Raw genomic sequence first — 20554 nt, forward strand, 5'->3', positions numbered from 1 at the left:
AGTTTTCTAGAAGTGTACTTTGAAATCATTCATTAAGCTAGAAAAGTTAGGCTTTATTTAAAGCACAACAGTGGTCTCAGTAAGATCTAATTATAATTTAGTACATTATTTAAAATGGCAATTTTATTGTCACTTTGGTTTGCAACAAGGACTAGCTCATTAAAGGACATAATGATCCTTGTCTGTGCTCATGGATTCTCCCACAGGAGCCAGAAAATGCTGTGGTTCTTCCAATTGCAAAGTAGCTTAGCAGTACTAAAACCCCCTGGGAAATCAATGCTTTAAAAAAAGATATCAAATTACAAATTTGTTTCTAGATTTCAAACCCTCTGAAACTGGGTTGCAAGTGAATCTTCTTTTTAAGTTTAGTTTGTTATAAGGGTGGATATTTGTTAGGTTTTGTGCTGAGTTTTAGTTCAAATAATCACAAAGTATGCTCACGTCCTGCTAATTTGGACCCATCTTACTCTACTTTATTTTTTGATACATGAAACATTCATACCAGCAATCGTACACTTTTTGTCTTCACATGAAAAGCAGTTTCCATTAGAAACTGGTGTTAACGTCATTAAAAATCTGTGATTAGGTATTTGGACTGCCTGACCTGATGTGTTAGATAATAAAAAATGTCAGAGGTTTTATACCTTGTTCTTCATCCTCTTAATACAGTACTGTAAAGTTCCTTTAGGTGTTGCATGTTCCTTAGCAGAAATTGAGTTGTCAGTGGTCATCCAGCAGATGACTTTTGGGTGAAAGGACTCTTTTTTTTCTTCTGTGTGAAAAAGTTTCCCAGCCAGTTTTGCTTGACCACAGATAGGAGTAATAAAAAAAAAAAAAGTTGATTAAATACTTCTTAAAACCATTGGGAAGATATACATCAACTTATGCAGCAGCTGGGACAAATGCTTTCAGTGGGCAAGCTCAGACCCACTCATAACTGGAAGATAAATTAGCATGGAATTTAAAGGTGCTATAAAGATATTTCTTAGTGGTTCAGTCCCAAAAAACTTCAGTAACTTAGTAAAAATAATTTATCCAGTCTGTACTTATAGATAGTCATTTACTGCTTGAGTCTCTGTTCATCTGGGTTATTCTTGTGAAATAAATTCTAATGATCTCCATCTGTCTTCTGGGAAATATAATTTCTGTTTCTATCTTGTTTCCAAAAACCACTGGTTAGAAAACTATCAAACTGCTGTGAAAACAAAGCATTTCCAATAAATCTTCTTGGTGCTCTCCACCCAGTATAAACATTAAATATTTATAACACAGGAGTTCTCAACTTCCCATTTAGACAGGCAGAAGTTGCAGTGCACTCACATTATTTAACTGTGCAGAGCTTTAGCTTGTGGCTTGTCCAAGCTCAGACTGGCAAAAACGTAAATGTTCCTTTTTACTATTTAAATTTACAAATAATTCTTTCATTTTATATAGTTACATACAGTCCACTTCCATTGAACACTGAATATTGAACATTGTGTTCAACTTTTTAAAAGTTTTTTTTTTTTTTTCTTTGTGACTGATACAAAACTATTAAGTTTCTTTTTCACACTTATGGTTACTTTTATCTCTGGAGTTCATAATCCTCTCTTCAATACTTGCATGCAGTAGAAAATTGATTCATTCTCTATTTCCTCCTTCCTCTAGGATGGATATTCCCCTGAACTTATGAAGTTATTTAGTATTTGGCTTATGAGAGACAAACATACTGGAAGTGCAAGATCAGTACAGTGAATAATTGAGAAAGAAAGACTGGATTTTCACCTAGTGTTAAATGCCACAATGCTATTCCATCCCAATTGCAGTGTGCTACTTGGTATGACCTGGGCCAGACTATTACAAGAATATGTATAATAAGAATACAGGAAATTCTGACTACATATAAGAGAAAAAAAAATTACAATCAGAGTGGAACCAGTTGCCCAGAGGTGCTGTGGGATCTCCACCCTTGGAGATATGCAGAACCCAACTGGGCACAGCCCTGAGCTGCCTGCTGTAATGGGACCTGCTCTGAGCAGGAGGTTGAGCTGGAGGAGCTCCAGAGATCCCATATCACACTTCTTAGGACTCAGGTTCTGATGTTGATCTCATCTATTGAAGTCCGCGTAGCTTTCAGAAGTGCACCTAGTCTTTAATATGTATGTGATCAGGCTCACTGATGTTGAGAAGTTGTCAGTTTTAGCTTTGAAAGTACCCATGAAATAGTGACTGCAGTGGAATCAGTCAGTGTGCTGTGTCTTATAAAACCTTATAGGAAGGTTTAAAAAGGTTCTTATTTGAAACCTTTTAAGGTTCTTATTGGGAAACTGAATTAAGCAGAACTTTAAATTTACTTTCCAGGTACATCCATTTGGCATCCAGTTTGTAGACAGGCTGCAAAGGCTGAAGAAAAAAACAAGGTAAAAATACTTTATTTTAAACCAGTCTTATTCCATTGTTGTATTATTCTCTATCCCTTTTTTTGCAGCGGGCATGGAGGGAAGTATTTGGAATTTTTTCACTACTATAATTTTAAATTTTAAATGACAGAAATCTAGTAGGTTAATGTAATGCAATAATGTACTATAAATATTCTGCTTTTACTTAGTGATTAAAGCCACAACTTCAGGAGAATGCTGACCTAAGAGTTATATGTATAAGCTGAATAAGGAAAAATGTGAAAATATGAATAAGGAAAAAAAAAGTTAATTTTTAACTTCTGTCTGATTATGATGTGATCAGTGCATGACCTCTTCTCTTTTTATGTGGCTCTGCACTTAAAAGATCAGAGGACTTTCACTTTATTTGTTTTTACAAAAAAATCTCTCCTTGGAATTTCTTTTTTATTATTTGTTTGTAAAATGTTGGCAAGCCAGCCCCAACTTAATTTAATCTCTGGCTTTAAGTACCTCCTTAAGTTGGATGATTTGTACATCTGTCTGTGTGCAAGGGGAAAAGGGGGGGGTTCTGGCAACTTTAATAATTACAAGGTTAGGAGATGAATAAGTTGTCCCTAGGAAATGAAGAATTAATCTGTAGCTGGGGAGATGATCTCTCTGAAGTGGTGGGACTGAGATGCAACTATCTCATTTAATGCGGAGGCCAAGCATGGGGTTTTTCAGTTCTGCTGTTCTCTGATGCTCCAAGTGGTATCCTTGTATCCTTGTACGGTGGTATCCTTGTTTGTAAAAGCTCTGCTTTGATTCATCAAGGCTTGGACACAAGGCACATGGGACAAGTAAGAACAGCAGGCAGCAGCTATAAAAAGAGTGTTTACAAATCTGGTGTGCTAGCAAGTGCAACTTTGACTAAATTACAGTTTTGAACAAAAATTTGGTTTGGACTTTACCCTGAAGGATCTTGGCTGTATTTTTTGTACCCTTGTGTTTGGGAAGCGATTGCTGTGGTGTTCTTCATGGCAAGCTCTGAAAATCAAATAAGTAGCATTTCAGTATAAAATGTATTGTTTAATACATGTGTATTTAAAATTGTCAAAATACTTTAAAAGTGCTGCTGAATCAGCCTAATACTATTAAGCATATTTCAGGCTTCCTAAGGATTTTATTCTCGCTGAGTAACTGAAATTGCAAGGCTAAAACCCCATGTAATTTATTGAAAATGTAGTAGGGTTTTGGTTTTTCCCCCCTCCTTCAAAGAAAGACAGCAGACAAGGGTTGTACTGGGTTCCTACTCGACTGCCTTTTCCTCGCAAAGAAAGTGTACTTGTAAGATATTGTGTAAAGGCTGACTCATTTATTACATGTCTCTCCTGAGTGCTGGGAGTCTGCCCCATCCCCAGCAGAGAGGAAGACATCGGTATCTGAAAGTCAGGGGGAGTTTTGTCAGAGGGAATAAAAAGAGAATGGAGCTCGAAGAATTTTTTCCAAGTCTAGTCATTTTTCCTTTTCTTTGGGTTTTTCCTCTTTTTTTGGTCTTTCCACTCATTATTGAAAAAATAAACCAAGAAGAAAGGATGCTGTTTCAAAGAGGGTAGTAATGAACTTTTCAACATAACTTGTAAAGTTAGGAATGGGGTATACTGGTTGAGAAATTTTCTGGTCAACCTTTGCAGTTTGTTGTTTTTAAAAGTTATCTTTCTGTATATTTATATAGATATATGAACAGCATGTAGTTAAAGTAGGTGACAAATGCAGGAGTAAGTGGCAGCACACTCCAAAACTTTGGAGATGGAGTGGAAGGGAAAAAGAAGTTGTGAAAGAGACATAACACTTTCACGTCATTTACACAAGTTCTGGAAAATTGCAATGTGTTTTAACTGCAGAAGAGCAATGCAGTTCCACTGTCCATGTTGAATGTTCATCTCAATGGCAGCCACAAGTATTTCTCAGAGAATACTCTTATTTCCATGCTGATGTTTGGCTTGTCCCCTCGGACCTTCTGAGCTTGTCTAGAGCCTCAGGGTGAGACAACTGAAAATGAGAGGGAGAAAATTCCAAAATCCCAGTCAGACGTGCCAAAACAATTAAACTCAATCTTTTCTATATGGATAAGTATCTCCACATACTGTCTTGGAGAAATCCATAGGACTGTTTGGGCTAAAGAAGGTCAGTGGAAAGATAGTTGTGATCATTGAGTTTGTTCGCTCTGCTAACACAGTACAGATATATTCACATATTGCTTCTATAAGGTAGCAAATACTTTAAGTACAAACTGGAGTAGTAGGAAGGATACTACCTTGACCTGACAGCTTAATAATGCTAAAGTCCTTTTAAGGGTTTGAACAGTTGTAACCTCCAGGTGAGAAGTGTCAGCCTTTGGTGAGACAGTAAATGAAGGTCGTTCTGAGCACATGGAAAAATATGTGCTTTTTGCAGTCAAGGACAGGTTTTTTCCATAGATGGGAAAGAATAAAGAGGGTATAAAACCATTGATTTCATAATAAGGTTTGTTTAAACTTCAATTGTGAATGTCAGGTCTGTTTGCTTGTGGTTAATAGCATTGTGTCTCACACGACAATGTTATTTAAAAGTAATTATATTTTTCATCATAAAGGAATCTACCAAAAAGAAAGCAATAAGGTCTGTCACTCTGAATGCCAGAATCATTGAAAACAGAGCAAAACCAGTTGAGTATTAAAATTAATCTGGTAGTCTAACAATCGGAGAGGGGAAGGCTCATTGGGTGTCTGATTCAGGATGCTCTGCAGGATGTCATGCTGTTTGCTGTGAGGGGATGGCACAGTAGCGTGACAGAAGCAATGCAGATTGGTTTGATGTTATAACCTCAGAGTTAAAATGGTGCCACCATATCATCTTGTGACCCCAAACTCAGAGCTGCTGTAGCTTGACTTGTCCCTGATAGTGCCCAAAGGCTGTCCTGGCAGCCCAGAAGTGCTCCAGGCCATTTCGTTCTGAAGGGATGGGAAAAGAAAGTCATACGTAAAGTCATTTTTACATTTTCAAAAGGTCAATTTGATTGACTGCAGGTGTTCTTTTATTTTGACATCTTTGGTATGCCTGTATGTTTTGAGCTCACTGTAATATGCCTTTTTTGAGTGGTAAAGGTTAAATTAAATAAAATGTCTTGCATGCCCTTTTTGAAGTAACAGTTACATTTTCTCTCCCTCTCTTCTATTTCTTATCTGTTTCACTTCTCCTGCCATAGGAAACGAGGACTTCCTCTGAGAGTATTATTTCTGTACCTGCTTCAAGTACATCAGGTTCCCCAAGCCGTGTGATCTATGTGAGTATTTCATGGCGAAATTCATTCTGGGGGATGGGGAAAACCCCGTGTTTTCTCCTACAGTTTAGCACATTGTGTGGAAAGCTAGTGTCTCCAAACCACTGCAGTTGGTGATTCCTCTAAAATGGAATTTACTTTCTCACATTTAAAATGTTTGAATACGGCATTTACCATAACAGAATTCTGGCAGTTTCCTGTTATTTTTATGGTGTATTTATAGCACTTACATTACCACTAGAGCTGGCTTATACCAAAGCATGCAAAATACCACAGTGCTTTCTAAAAAGAAAAGTTTAAGTAAACAGTACAGCCCACAGGTAGATTACAAGCTTAGATTTGAACACAACTTGTCTAAATCGAGCTCTTGAGCCTGCATCTGATTGCTTATGAAAACACTCGTGCATGTGATTGCAGGACTCGGGCCTTGATGAATGCCAGTCACTAACCTCAGAGGAACTTTGATGTGTTCATGGCTTAAGAAGTACTAGCTCTGGAAAGCTCATAGGGAAAATTTTAAATAACAAGTATGATAAAAGCTTATGCTGAGTATTTTTTCAGTACCAGGTGTACCTTGCTTGTCATAATTGCTTGTAGCTAATGTTCATGGCCAAATTCTCAAGGCTACTGCCAACAGGTAAAAAATATCCACGAGTGTGGCATGTTCCATACAAACATCTCTTGGAGAGCTTCAGTATTCCCAGATCTATTCTTTGTCCTGTCCAAGTATCCCTCAGGAAGGCAAGTTTTTCTCATTGGATGGGACCATATGCAGAGCAAATTGCTGGACATGCGATGGACTGCCAGAAAGGTTACTATACAAAGATCAAGAGCTTTTATCTACTACGCTGACACAAGCAAAACAGTGCCTTGGAGCCAAACATGTCTTCTTTCTTCAAGTAAAAATTATTTTGAACTCAATATGGCCTTTATCCAAGTAAGACTGAGCTAGAAGTGTAGGAGCTGCCCCTTATCTAAATGCTCATCGGTATTTCTGAGCTCTCCTTCCAGCAGAGCTCCATGCTGGTGGATACCAGTGGTATATTCTCAGTAAAAAAAAGTCGTTGCGTCAATTCCTATGAAGACAATTCATTGTGCTAGGAGACTGTTATCATGTAAGCACTTTCTTTGGCCAGATGATCTCTATCTCTACAGCCATTTACCACTTCATTGTTTTTATAAGCATTCTTCTAAGATTTATGTTTTTAGTGACATTTATCTAACTGTTGGATGGTACTGGTTTTCTTGATGTTTGTGATTACAGCTTTAAGTATGCTTCACAGCCTGTTAAAAGTCAAGGACAAACCTCCATTTTCTTCTTCTGTTTTTACATAGGATATCGTTAAATCAGCACACAACTCTAATGTTTGTTACTGTAATATACTTTAGAGGCAGCTGGGACTGTGAAAGAATAAAGTTCTCTAGCAAATATGAGTCAATTAGGAAAAAAGATTCCCCAGAGGCTTGCAAGTTCTTGCTCTATCTGTCTCATCTCTGACTGCTTCATAGTCAGAAAGCTGTGAGATTGATTAAATCCTATTTTGGCTTTCACAAACAGGAAAGTAAAAAGAATTAAAAATATGTTATTGGACTTCTATATTATCAAAATGATTCTTTGGCTATCTTTTGCATCTGTTTTCTATTACAGGGGAGTTATGACATACAGACATGCTCAAGATTTGTCTTGGGTGCTTTCATGATTGGTTTTACCAAACCTAAATTCATGCTGCCACTGAAAGGAAGGTCCCACCTACACGTGGCCCTGTCCTTCTCCAGCCATGTCTTCCCATCTCCACTTTGGTGCTAGTACTAGAGGGTACAAAGTGGTATGATTGGTCAGATTTGATACCAGATTGAGCTAAAAAAATAACTCAGGAAAAACCTCCAGCCAACCAAAGAGGCAAAAAAAGACCCAGCCATCTGCATGTCTCTAACGCTAAGATAGAAGGCAGAGCAGAGTGGGATGGCGCACGCAGGACAGCCACTTTCAGCAGTAGCATGGATTCAAATTATTAAAACCAATAGTAAAACTGTACCTTAACAACTAGTGAGCTCTGTGAAGTGTCATGTTGGACAAAAGAGAATTTAGAGAAAACAGTTAAAGCTTAGGAACCGTGAATTCGTGGTGCTCATACTTTCAAAGGTATTAAGTCAGAGCAACGCAATCATTCTGAACAACGTGCCATCTCATGGGAGATGGGTTTCTGGGTCACGGTGGAGTGGTCAGCTAGGGAAAGATGCAGAAAGCATGTTTTGAGTAAATCTGAATGTGGTTCATACAGATGGTTTACTAAAGCCATGCCACTTTTTCTTCATCTGTTATCAGACTTTGGTGTCTTCTTGCACTGAGAGAGGGCATAGGCCAATGCCTTTTGAAATTAATAGGCATCTTTTCATTAGCTTTAGCGATGGTTTCATTATATCCAGACTGATACCCCAGTGCAGACGTCTCCGCAGAGTCCCTAAATTCCACTTAAAAATCAGTTAATTTCTAAATCATGCAATTAAATAGGGCTTAAATAAAAGTCCTTCTTCATACTTAGCTAAATTTTATGAAGAGAGAATTAGGAGCTCCCTGGAAAGATATATCTATCTGGAAGGTTCAGGTTAGGTTACATAGCTGTGTTATATGTTCTCATACTAGGAAGAGAAATCACATTATATTTTTATACAGGATCATATTTGCAATTATACAATTGTAAAATTACATATTCCAAATGAAATAGATACTCTAAACTTAGAGCATGGTTTTAACAGAATCCAAAATACCAGATTATTGGAGAAATGGCATAAAGCCTCCTAGCTGTAATTTGAGTCTTCCCCAGCATATTTGGATTCCACTCACATATTTGAAAGTAGGTGAAACAAGTAAAATAAAAACCAATATAGGCCAAATGTTTGTAGAATTGAGTGTTTAGAAAACAACTGTATCTCTAAGGTGTTTTTTCATCCAAATTTGCCTACTTTTTGATATTTAAACTAAATTACATAACTAGATAAGTTTTACTCCTGACAGTTCTGAAGTCTAGTGGGAGGATCTCAAGTTGCACTTCTACGTGGAGAGGTAGGGGCTAAATTTACTGTAATTCACATTATAGTATTCCCAATTCAGAACTTCTTTGGGTTCACTAGAATAATCTCCACAACCCTGGATACCTTAAAAAAGAAATTATCACAGCCTCCTTGGCCTTCCTGGTAGGTACAATGCTGCCCAAAGTCTTCCTGGAACAGACCTGATGGACAGACTCCTCCTTATCTTTGCATGACCTGTCCCTGCATCAGAGCATGCCACTGGCTTCTCCGCAGGGAGAGGTTTATTTTCATTAAGAGGCTATTTCATTGCTCTTTAGCTTCTTAAAGTAGCTGCAAGGAAGGTGAGATCTGTAGATCACTGAAGATTCAGATATTTGCTTGAAACACTTTTTTTTTCATTAGTTGTGAGGATGAGAATATGTGATGGTTATGGCAGCTTTGTTCTACTTTCTTAGTTAAGAGGAATCTTCCTCCTTTTTGTGTTACTTACGTTTGCACAAATTCATACGTTGTTTTAGAAAAAGGGATAAGTGAAAGTTGTCACACTAAGTTTTTCCTGTATAACCTAATAGAAAACTTCCCTGGAATATCTATTGAACTTTTCTTAGCTCCTACTAAGAAGAAACAGAATCACTGCACGCAAAAGTCCTGGATACTTTTGTATTTTTGCATGTGGAAAACATTATTACAGTTTTACAACTGATCATATGGAGATTTTCAGAGAATAGTGAGATTCACTCATCATTTTGTTGCCAACAAAGAGGTTATCATTCTGCAGAGCCTGAACTGGGAATGAGATGATTATGCTGCCCATTGCTCCACTCTCAATGTGGCCAACTTGTCGTTGTGTCTACAAGACAGTACATGCTGGATACAGTTTTGGTGCAAGTTACCATTATGCTAAGGATAATCTGTGCAAATGTGGCATTTTGATAATTATACTTTTGGAATAAGCGTAGTAAGAGGAGAATGGGGAGTGACACAGCCCTTTCCCTCTGTTGGCTGTGTGAGTCTCATGAAAGGATTTGAACTTTACTTAAGTGGCATCTGTGATCTTCCAGCTAATCCACCATGGTGCAAATCCATCATCTGCTGGTTTGTGACCCACAATTAAGGGCTACTTAAACATAGTCAGGAAAGGAGGTGAAGCTCTGGGACACAGCTGAATGGAAAAAATTAAAGACGTGACTAATGTTTTTCAGCATCTGGAGAGTGTATGTTGGAAATATATATTTGATTATTCACTAGTGCTTATGGTAGGGAAACCCTGCACACCAAAACCACTTCAAAATGAAGGGCATTTTGACTGAAAAAAACTACAATATCTGTCCTGCATGTCTCTTTGTGAGCTAGCAGTAAGCGGGATATAACCAAGGGAACTGGAATGATGCCATGCTACTCCTATTAGCCAAGTGTGAATGACAAAGAAAAGTAGAAAGCACCAGTATATAAAAAGAAAACTGTGGTATTATTTAGCGTTGTGTAGTAAATAGAAGAGATTTAAATGTGCACAAACAGAAAAAGTGGTTTATTACTATGATGACAACTTTTCTACCTACATGAATCTGTCCTTTTCTGATTGCATCCTGATCATATTCTTTCTTATTCTCACTGCTTTCTTTCCTCCTTTTCTTAGGCAAAGCTTGGAGATGAAATTCTTGACTACAGGGATTTGGCTGCTCTTCCTAAAAATAAAGCCATCTATAACATTGACCGCCCAGATATGATCTCCTATTCTCCATATATCAGTTACTCTTCAGATGACAGGCATAGTTACGGGGAGGTACTGAAACATGGGTATTTTTTTTACTACAAATTTGAGATTTTATGTGCATCATTAAACATGCTGCTGAACACTCTTAAACATGTGCATAATTTTTTAAAAAATTTTTACAACTTCAGTTAATTGAGTCATGTCATCCATTCATTCACAAGGCATTTTAGCCTTCCAAAAACAAGTGAGGTGTTCATTTCACTTTTTAGTTTGTGGAAATTAGAGAATTGCTTTCTATGGTCAGTTTTTAAACAGATGACACGTAATTAAAATATATTTTTCTATGAGAGGAGTTCTGCATGCATGTGGTAGGAAACAGGAGCCATTGCTAATTATAATGCAAAAATCAGAAGTGAAGCCAAATGTCTTTCATATTTTTTTTTTTAAAAGTGTACCATGTTATTTTGGTAACACAACAATGGTATCACTTTCCTATGTACAAAACTGTCCCTTACTAAAGTTCATCCTCATGTCATGCATGCACTTCAACTTATTCATATGCAGAGCTAATATTATGCAGTTTGTGCTAATGAAATCTAATTTAACATAATCTTACTAATTCTGTTTTTTGTGAAGCATGTTTGTATATAACTCCTGTCATGCAAGTTAGCTTTTCTTCCCTAATCATATCTACCTTTTGTTTGAATTTCTGATTTCTTTTATAATTTTAGATACTTTTTTACAAATCAAACCTCTTATATATACCTAGGTATATTATCAAGATATATATGGTCTAGAATGGAAGTCTGCATTGTTCTCTATAGGCGTAAGTGAATGGGTAGAAATAAATACTACAAATAATAACCATACTGGTTATAATAGCCCCAGTCCTGCTATCACTTACACCTTTTACACTTAATCTACTACTAAAGTCTCAGTACTACTCTCAGGTAAAGTGCAACACATATGTTAGATCTTGCAGACTCTCTTTCAAACCCTCTCTCTACAATGCTGAACCACAGTATATATTATAATGCATGCTAAAAGAATTAAGATTGTATCTGGTAAAGGGTTTAAATGGTATTTAGGTTTCTGAATTCACAAAACTGAAAGCTTGCTAGCCCTGAACTTATGGAGTATAAACATTTCCTTTCTATGTAAAAATCTGTGGGTGCTGATAATGTTTGTGGCCCTCCTCAACTGTCTGTTTACATCTAGACTTGGCAGAGGTGACATCTAGGCTTGGCAGAGGTGCATAGACTAAACAACCCTCCACCCAGCTCCTGGGACAACTCACTCATTGCACCCACTCCAAGGTGATGGTTATAAAACCATCGCACCCAGCATAAATCTCTGCTGCTGCTGGAGGGAGTTTCCCCTTGCCTGCCCTCAGTATCTCCTTGGCCACTTGCTTCTGCTCCACTCTTTTGCCAGAGCAAGCGTCCGTGTGGCTGTGGTAGGGCTTAGGTTTCTTCTGAACCCCTGGCATGACTCCATGCCGTCACTCGAAGGCTGGAGATCCCACAGGCAGGACAACTGCCTGGTGGTGTGGTGAAACTGCCCTTCTTGGTGGCAGCCTGGCCTTTGCTGGGACCCAGCGGCTGTGAACTGTGGGAACCTCAGCGTCACGTTTTCAGGAGTGGGATAGAAGGTAGTCGCAGTTGAGCTCTAAAAAAACTAACCAACTAACCAAAGAAATAAAACCACAGCAAAGAGGGTATTGCTGCTGTCACCTGCTTTTAGTGGGTAGCTCAGTGATGAAACCACGACAGGAGGGGTTTATTGGGACAACTGACGTCATTGCCCTTTTCAGTAAACGTGTAACTTAAGAGAAGATAAAAGGGACCACATCATGAATGAGGGCCTTTTGCCTTGGGGCTGTAGGAGACACCTACAGTGTTTGCACCACCAGCTTAACACTGTCTCAGGTACATCTGTGCTGATGTAGTGATATCTTAAAAAATAAGAGTGGGGTCCAGTCACCTGTTTCTAGGTGCCTAAACCAGGAGGGGATTTTGGACTGTGCTTGCAATCCAACACGCACATTTTCGTGATGCTCCAGATATTTACATCCTTGATGTTGCCAGGGGAAAAAACACATCATAGAATCGTAGAATATCTCAAGCTGGAAGGGACCCCTTAGGATCATTGAGTACAACTCCCTGCTCCTCGCAGAACTACCTAAAACTAGACCATATGACTAAGAGCGTCAGCCAGATGCTGCTTGAATTCTGACAGGCTTGGTGCCGTGACCACTTCTCTAGGGACCATGTTCCACTGTTCTTCACCCTCTCAGTGAAGAACCTTTTCCTAATGTCCAATCCGAACTTCCCCTGACGCAGCTTCATTCCATTTCCTCATGTCCAATCGATGGTCACCAGAGAGAGATCAGCACCTCCTGCTCTGTTGTCCCCCTTGAGGAAGCTGTAGACTGCGATGAGGTCACCCCTCAGCCTGCTCTTCTCCAAGCTGAACAGACCAAGTGACCTCAGCCGCTCTGCCTAAGTCTTGCCCTTGGGACCTTTCACCATCTTGATTGCCCTCCTCTGGACATGCCTCATAGTTTGATGTCCTTATATTGAGGCACCCAAAACTGCACACAGTGCTCGAGGTGGGTCTGCACCAGTGCAGTGTAGAGTGGGACAATCGGCTGCCTTGACCGGCTGGCAATACAGTGCTTGATGCACCCCAGGACATGGTTGGACCTTTTGGCTGCCAGGGCACACTGTTGACTCATATTCAACTTGCCATGAACCCAGACCCCCAGATCTCTTTCTGCAGGGCTGCTCTCCAAAGCTCTCGTCCCTCAGTTTGTACGTATGTATATCCTGTCTTCCAAATTTCGGCATCCTGGCATCCTGCAGCAGCAATAGTTTCAGTAGATTTCTGCTCAAGTAACAGAGTTTAGCCTTTAATCTTGAAAGGAAAATGAATGAACAGCAAGTTTTCAAATTACATGAAGTTTAATTAAAAATTAAATAGTACAGATATTTTTCTTTCCCTTAAAACAGCCAGCTCTTAGCAACAAAGTTCTAGTCTAGATTTTGGAGCTGCTTCAATGCAGATTTAACTAGGGCTTGTGTCTAGTTTCAGGCAATTGCTTTAAATGTGAGTTTCCCTACTAGCAGCACTCTCTGTGGTACAGTACTTGCCTCACCAGACTCCAGGATTTTGTAGTAAAGAAATCAACAAAAGCTCTGTATGAAATTATTTAGATCTTATTCTTTATTTACTTCTTTAAAAACAAATAAAAAGAAAAATTGCCCTAACTTAATTGACAGGTGTTTTTTGTAACTATCATGTGTTATACATGGATATTGATATTTTAAGAGTAGTTCTTCTCACAAGTAACATCATGCATGAATTTGTATCACTAATTTGTTGTGTGTTGCTGTTTGCAGTCACCTCAGTTGCTCTCTCCAACAACTACTGAGGTAATCCCCAATGCCTTTATTCTCCTGTTCTGACCCATTTTGTAATGCATAAACCTGGTCATATTGATAACCAGCAGCGTCTGAAATGTGGGGTTTGCCTCCTGCCTCTACAGTGCATGGGGTTTTATAATTTATGTTTTTCACAGTGTTACTTGTGTTGAATACGTGCTCTGCTTCTGGGTTGTCATCTGTATGCGTCTATCTCCGCTGTCATCCATGTTTCTGCTTTCCAAAATAAAGGTTGTATTGTGATCACTTCTTCAAGCTCTACTAAATAAATTACATTCGGAAATATGATTTATGTTTACATTTAAAGCTTCCAGTGTGAATTGACTTGAATTAGTGCTTGGCATAGCTTTCTCTTCTTTTTTTCTTTTTATTTTTTTATTCCACAAACAGTTAAACTATTTATACTATTTGTGCACACATACTGTTAAATCATTTGCACATACCTGAACGTCTACGTCTGTGTTTTTTGATGTGCATTAATGATCAGAGCCAGTCATTGTTTCAAGAAACATCACCTTGGAAGCTGGGAAACCATTTCACGTAGCTTCCCAGATAGTAACTCAATTACGTATCACAGGCCTGGCTCATTTCTCCATTATCCCAGTTTTACGTTGAGAGCTGTATTGCAAAATTTTGGTAACAGTGGAGAATTGCAGATTTTCATTAAGGATTGTAAATGACCAACTGTCACTATGAGCATTGGTTAAACAGAAAAGTTAACCAATAGAAATGTAATTTAATTGATAGTTTAAAAATAAAAACGTGCTTTATACAATATTGGATTTCATGAACTTGCTTGACTGTTCCTTACAGAGACACAAAGTATGCAAAAGATAAGGTCTGAAATAATCAATGTGAAATCTTGGTGTTTTGGAAGATTATAATAATTTCCTTTAAATTAGCAATCAGTTAGCAAACAGTCGTAGTATTAAATTCCAGAAGTCACACTGGTATAGAGGTGGTGCTGCCATGATTCGTGTTATGTGAATTCTCCAGGTTATCCAGCTTTGCCATGCTGTCTTTCTCGAAAGAGTCTATGATCAAGTGCTCAGGCATCATCATCTGCAAACTTGTCACCAGTTTTGTTGCAGGGATTTTTATTAGAGGAAAATTCCACTGTATTGTACAATTGGACACATCATAGACCATTAGCTAACACTCATATGCTGTTTAAATATCATTGCAAGACTTTCTAGGGACATTGCTATACTGCTTGTAAATCTTTGCAAGGGTTAGAGTGGGTATTAAATCATGTAGCTACTTTGGGAGGGAAACATCTCAAACTGGGCATAGAGGAGTTAGTGGCAGAATGCCCACAGAACGCTGCATGCTTGGGAAGGCATCAGTTGTTCTCACTTTTTTTTATAATTTCTTTTGCAATGTATGTTAAAGCAATAATGCTGCTTACCAGTATACAAAACTGATGTTCCATTTTTGAAAATGCAGTCACTGATTCTGGGGTGAGGTGGAAGGGATGGAGCACACCTGAACCGGAGGAGAAAAACTGATGATGGGAGAACATTCTGCATCCCTATGGAGTCAAGGATAATCCCAGAGAAGCCAAATAGGAAACTGCATTCATCTAAAGATGAATGGATGGATATAATTAAGTTGTCCTGATAGGAATCTGGGAGATGATGATGGGACTAATTAGGATCTCTTGTGTGTTTAAATGATGAATGATCCAGTGGGAGTCACACAGATGCCTAAAGATGGCCCAGTATTCATGACAAGTGACTAACACCTGCTATGGTATAGCCTATCTTCACTCCCTCCTACTGGAATAGGAGAGGGGAAGCATTTTTTGGAGTATATGCTCCATAAGGGAGCAACTGCAGGTTACGTTAATTTGTTCTAATGTGAAGTTAACTCAAGCCATTTCTTGCTTGTCTTAAAAGAAACAAGAAATTTGAGTTTGCTTTTATAGCTAGTTTACAAAAACTTCCACATCTAATTCACTCAGGACTGCTTTTACTGTTAAGAAGACCCTGCATGCAAACTGCAATTGTAATTTAACTAGCTATAGAGAGTGAGGGGTTTGGAATGGGTGTACAGGATTTTAAGTGGTTGAAGCCAAGGGTTTAGTGGGAAATGGATTGTATGACTTGCTTTGCACAATGCTGCAGTATTAATGCCAATGCTGTATGTGAGTGTTTAACAGTTACCTAGGTGGTAATGACCATGTTGTAATATGGTACGCTGGGCAATTTATACAGCAGAGAGTCACTTCTGTGATGCAATGAAGCCAACAAATGCTGATTTTTGTGTTGCCTGTAACCATTATGCATCCATTCATATGGGTACAAAGTGATTATAGTACTGTCACACTAACCTGATCTCATCTTCCACCCACCCGTGTATGTTCAGGGAATTATACTGTCCTAAACCAGCACTACAGTGTTATGTTGTTTTCAAATTATATTGTCAAATTCATGTATGTGCTGACTTTCCTGGGAACATGACCGTTCTCTGATACTTGGCAGAGCTCCTTTGGTCACGCTGCAGTGGAGCTGCTTATGGCTGACAGCTGCCTCGTTTCATTGGGATTGCATGGAGCGTTACAACAGCATCAACTTCCATCTACATGGCACAGAAACATGCAAAATGGCATATTTTGCCTGTTTTGGAAGTTATTTCTCTTCCCCAATGACATAGATTTCCTCTCTTCCTCTCAGGGTGACCAAGATGACAGATCTTTCAAGCAGTACAGGACGTCAAGTCCTAGCTCTGCTGGCTCGCTGGGCTATGGTCGCTACACTCCAACCTCCCATTCTCCTCAGCATTACAGCAGACCAGGTAATTGAAAAGCAGCCTTATTTATTCTCTAGATTTTTCCACTACTTTGTCTTATGTTGTAAGTAGGGTAGACTCTGGTAGACAGGGGTTTAAGGTGGAAGAGCAGTTTATTGCAGTGATTTATTTACTGTGAACAGAGAGTCCCATGGGGAGAAAGGAAACAAGTGCTTCAGGAATGAACATCTAAGAAAACAAAAACAGGCATATAGAAAGATTGATTTTATGTATCTGTAAACAGAAGATAGAACAGTTTAAAGGACTTAATCCTGGTCCCATCCTGCCTGAAGCTGCACATTCAATCCACAGCTCTTTCACGGTGCAGCACGGTAGCAGTGAATGTACACAAAGCCAAGAGGGTGATTGAGTGACTTTGTATCCCTTCTTGGGATCATGGTCCCAAGGGTCGCAGGGTTATGGTCCGTGTCTCCTCTCCACAGTGCAAGAGCTGGAGGAGTGACTAGTGATTCTAATGGCTGGATTTTGAAGGCCAAGTTGCTTTAGTTGAGAAGCTTACAGCAATGTTTATTGCAGCTTTGGGCTGTAGTGGCAATTGTGTCGGTGTTCTTGTTGCACAGAGAGGGATCACCCCCTTTTGATCTTTGCATGGGGGCCCCATACAAAGGCCCATTCGTATTTGGGCATTGTACAGAGTTTTATCCTTAGAAATAATCAACTAAATAGTTCACAATTCATTCTAATTTTTCTCCACTCCATCATTTGGGTGGAAAACATAAAGCGTTTGTATTATTTTCTCAGTGTCTTTTAACTTTGTTGGGGATACATTATAATTATAAACTAGTTTCAAAAATTGGGAGTTCTTAATCTTTCCAGTGGAAATTAAGATCTTGTGGGTAACAAACAATTTTTACAGGAATTGAATATTTGTACCACATAAAGTCTTTGATGAAGTGAAAATGAGATTCAGTATCAAAGATGTGTTAAAGAGAGGAAAGATTAGTCTCCGCTGAAGGTTTGGCAGCTGTGTCATGCTTAAGCTTAGCTGCACGCTGTTAAAGCAAGGAGGAAAGACAAAACAAATTCCAAATTGATTCTAATGTTTTACAGCTTCATTGAAAATTTAGAAGATAGGCATCGTAATTGCCACTTTTCATTAGTCCTCCAAAAGATGTTATCAGGACATTATTACAACAAAGCAAAGAAAGATCACTTCTGAGAATGTTTTTCAAAGTACTTAATCACATGTCTAACTTTCAGAGCTCAAATAACTTCAGGATGTTTCTTCAAATGCTTAAATTAGCCATGCACTTGAGTGCCCTGGTGCGTTGTGAACTAAATACTACCAGTGTGCACCGATGTCAGTGAGAACTGGACCCACGCGTAGCACAGTTCTCAAGCAGAGACAAGGCTCTCCCCATTTCATTTCATTAGATCCATTATGAGCATATATCATTCCCTCTTGCAGCTTTTGAATATGCAGATTTTCCCCTGAGTACAGCTATGCTTTTTGTGGTGCCTTTTCTGGAATATTTTCTGATGCGTTACATTATCAGCATTTTATATGCGAATCTTTCTGTCTGCAGAAAGCCCGTGTCCCTTGGCCAGCCACATAGTATGGCCGCTGTGATGTTTTTAGCAATAACCAGAGAAAGATGAAGTCTTAAATATAAACTATATGTTTTCTAAGCATCAGGAGGAAAATGTTCCTGAAAAAAAGGATGGCATTGTAATTTGTGGCTTTCAGTAAGTGAACTAAATAGTTTATTTTCACTTACTCTCTGTTGCCCCCAGCTGGTACTCAGACTCTTGGTACCAGTAGCTGCATCTCCCTGCCCCAACACCCAAGCCCTACATCTACATTCAGACATCATTACATCCCTTTCTTCAAAGGTAAGGTCCAGGAATGCGAAACCGTGCTGTGATACTGTAGACTTATTCAGATGTGTTTCACTTTTATGTCTGTGCAAGCATGGCTTCCACTTCGATAAAATTTGTCTTAATTTTGTGCAAATGCTTTCTTGATGTACTGTGTAAGTTTTAAGAACTGAGTGGGTATGGGTTGTTTTATTTTTGCTTATTTTCAGTAAGTGTTAAGTGTTTTTCAAAGGGGTGGAGGGGAGGAATTAGATTTTCTAATGAAAATGAGGGAGGAAAATAATTTAAAAGTCCATTTGTTCTAAAATACAGTGTTTACCCTATTTCGGTGACGCTAAGTAAATATTATAATAAGCTTATACGTTGGATCCAACATTGGATGATCATTTATCTAACCTTCTAACCTACATTTAGGGATTCTTTGTATTATTTGTAGCATTATCAAAAATTATGCCAGATAAGCTGGTTAAATCAATATACCTGCACTGATTAGCAAATAATGTTATAAAACAGAGTAACCGAGTCTAGTCTCCTTGCCATTAAATTGTTTTTCAGTGGGTATTAACTTTTAATGACCTCTGTGTTGCCGATGTGAGACAGTAACAAGAAATGCCAAGAACTTTTGAGGCAAAGGCTATTTTTTTTAGCTAGTTAGTTAAACGTTAGAAAGAGAAGACATTCAGCTACCATATGTATCTTCCCCTGAGTCTGTCTTCTCTAGTAACAATACGAGTGGAGAGGAGACGTGAATGATGAATGCCAAACATTTTCAGTGCCTGTTCCTTGACTCTCGTGTACTGTTTGATTTAATAAAGCAAAACTGTTCTTGCCTTCGTAACCATTACAGAAAAGGAAGTGACCCTCTGCAGGAACCAGACTTGCAAATTCAGATGAATAGCAGGTGCTCATCACCTTTGGAAAAATCACTAATGCATCTTCATTGGGCCCTAATACATCCAGAAACAGTTCTGCCCAAAGTCAGCTGATTTTCACTGGTATAAGAAAGAACAGAATCAGGCTCGAGTCTCCCAAATGTGATCCCCGAGAGAAAATTTTGGAAGAAAAAGCTGATGAGATTAAACTGATCGTTGCCATTTTAAAGTCTACCTGCAGAACTCCTTCCCACACCCACAAGCACTCACCCACCCCAGACATTTCTTAGGCGGCTGGCACACACCCTGCTATTCCCCGAGGCATTGCGTGAACAATTTTTTGATCTGTCCTCTAAATTTGGATGATATCATCCAACCTGAGGCACTGACTAAGAAAAACCTCTTTAGTGTGCTGCAGTGCACAATTTCACCGTATGGAAAGCTCTTACTTGAAAGCCCGCCTGCAGTTGCTTAGCAGCACTCCTGTTAAAATGAGTTTCTGTTCAGTGCTACCTGCTGTTGCTCAGAGCAGCAGCAATTACTTTACGCTGCTGTTTGGGGGAAAAAATCCTCAAGTGGCAGCTCCTTGTGCCCAAACAATTATTAGTAGTGTGATCAAAATTATAATATTTTACAATTCTGCAGCACTTTTTATCAAGCAGCTAAAATATTTTGCAAGCAGTAGCTTACAGTGCCTCACAGAGCTCCTGTCAGGCAGGCAAGCCTGTCTATAATTTTCCTATATAGGTAATCCTGAGCCCTGCAGAGGTTGTACAGATTATCCACTTTTTTACACTGAGTTAATGTCTCAGTCTGAAAGGAGTCAGAATATTTGCCCCCATCCTCTTCAAGTTCTCTGAATTCTTTTCTCTGAGTTGCAGACTGTATTTTTTCCTTATCTTGAGAAGCCTTTTGAGGGCATTGATGTGCTATATTTTTTTTCTTCAAAGTGGTTAGTGTCGGAAGAGTAGGATTGTAGAAATAGTTGCTTTGTATCCAGACCAAGGTTAATGTTGCCACTTCAGTGTTAAAAAAAGTGAAATCATGCTCATTTTAATTTTTTTTATTAAATCCAAAATAATACACTGCTTAATAATACTAGAAGTAATCTTTGTAAAACCAGCACTCCACCATCATCATAAAAAATATTTCTTTAAGCTTCCAGAAGACAGAAATGGTACTAC

At 38.7% G+C, this 20554-nt stretch overlaps 1 protein-coding gene across 11 annotated transcripts in view; it reads left to right on the plus strand.

Moving 5' to 3' along the window:
- The window catches only part of ABLIM2 (actin binding LIM protein family member 2), a 147336-nt gene that overhangs the window by 91338 nt on the left and 35444 nt on the right, over positions 1-20554 (plus strand). For 4 of the 11 annotated variants that reach the window (XM_087736499.1, XM_087736502.1, XM_087736501.1 and 1 more), the window contains 6 exons: positions 2341-2399; positions 5605-5682; positions 10349-10495; positions 13828-13860; positions 16545-16665; positions 18415-18513. In XM_087736499.1, coding sequence (XP_087592625.1) covers positions 2341-2399; positions 5605-5682; positions 10349-10495; positions 13828-13860; positions 16545-16665; positions 18415-18513 — 537 coding nt within the window. The remainder of the gene's footprint in view (positions 1-2340; positions 2400-5604; positions 5683-10348; positions 10496-13827; positions 13861-16544; positions 16666-18414; positions 18514-20554) is intronic. The other 7 variants (XM_087736504.1, XM_087736507.1, XM_087736505.1 and 4 more) reach the window with 5 other exon arrangements.

This window comes from Nipponia nippon, unplaced genomic scaffold, assembly GCF_047370975.1.
Source record: "Nipponia nippon isolate SJK-2023a ecotype South Korea unplaced genomic scaffold, ASM4737097v1 scaffold_6, whole genome shotgun sequence".
NCBI classification, from domain to species: domain Eukaryota; kingdom Metazoa; phylum Chordata; class Aves; order Pelecaniformes; family Threskiornithidae; genus Nipponia; species Nipponia nippon.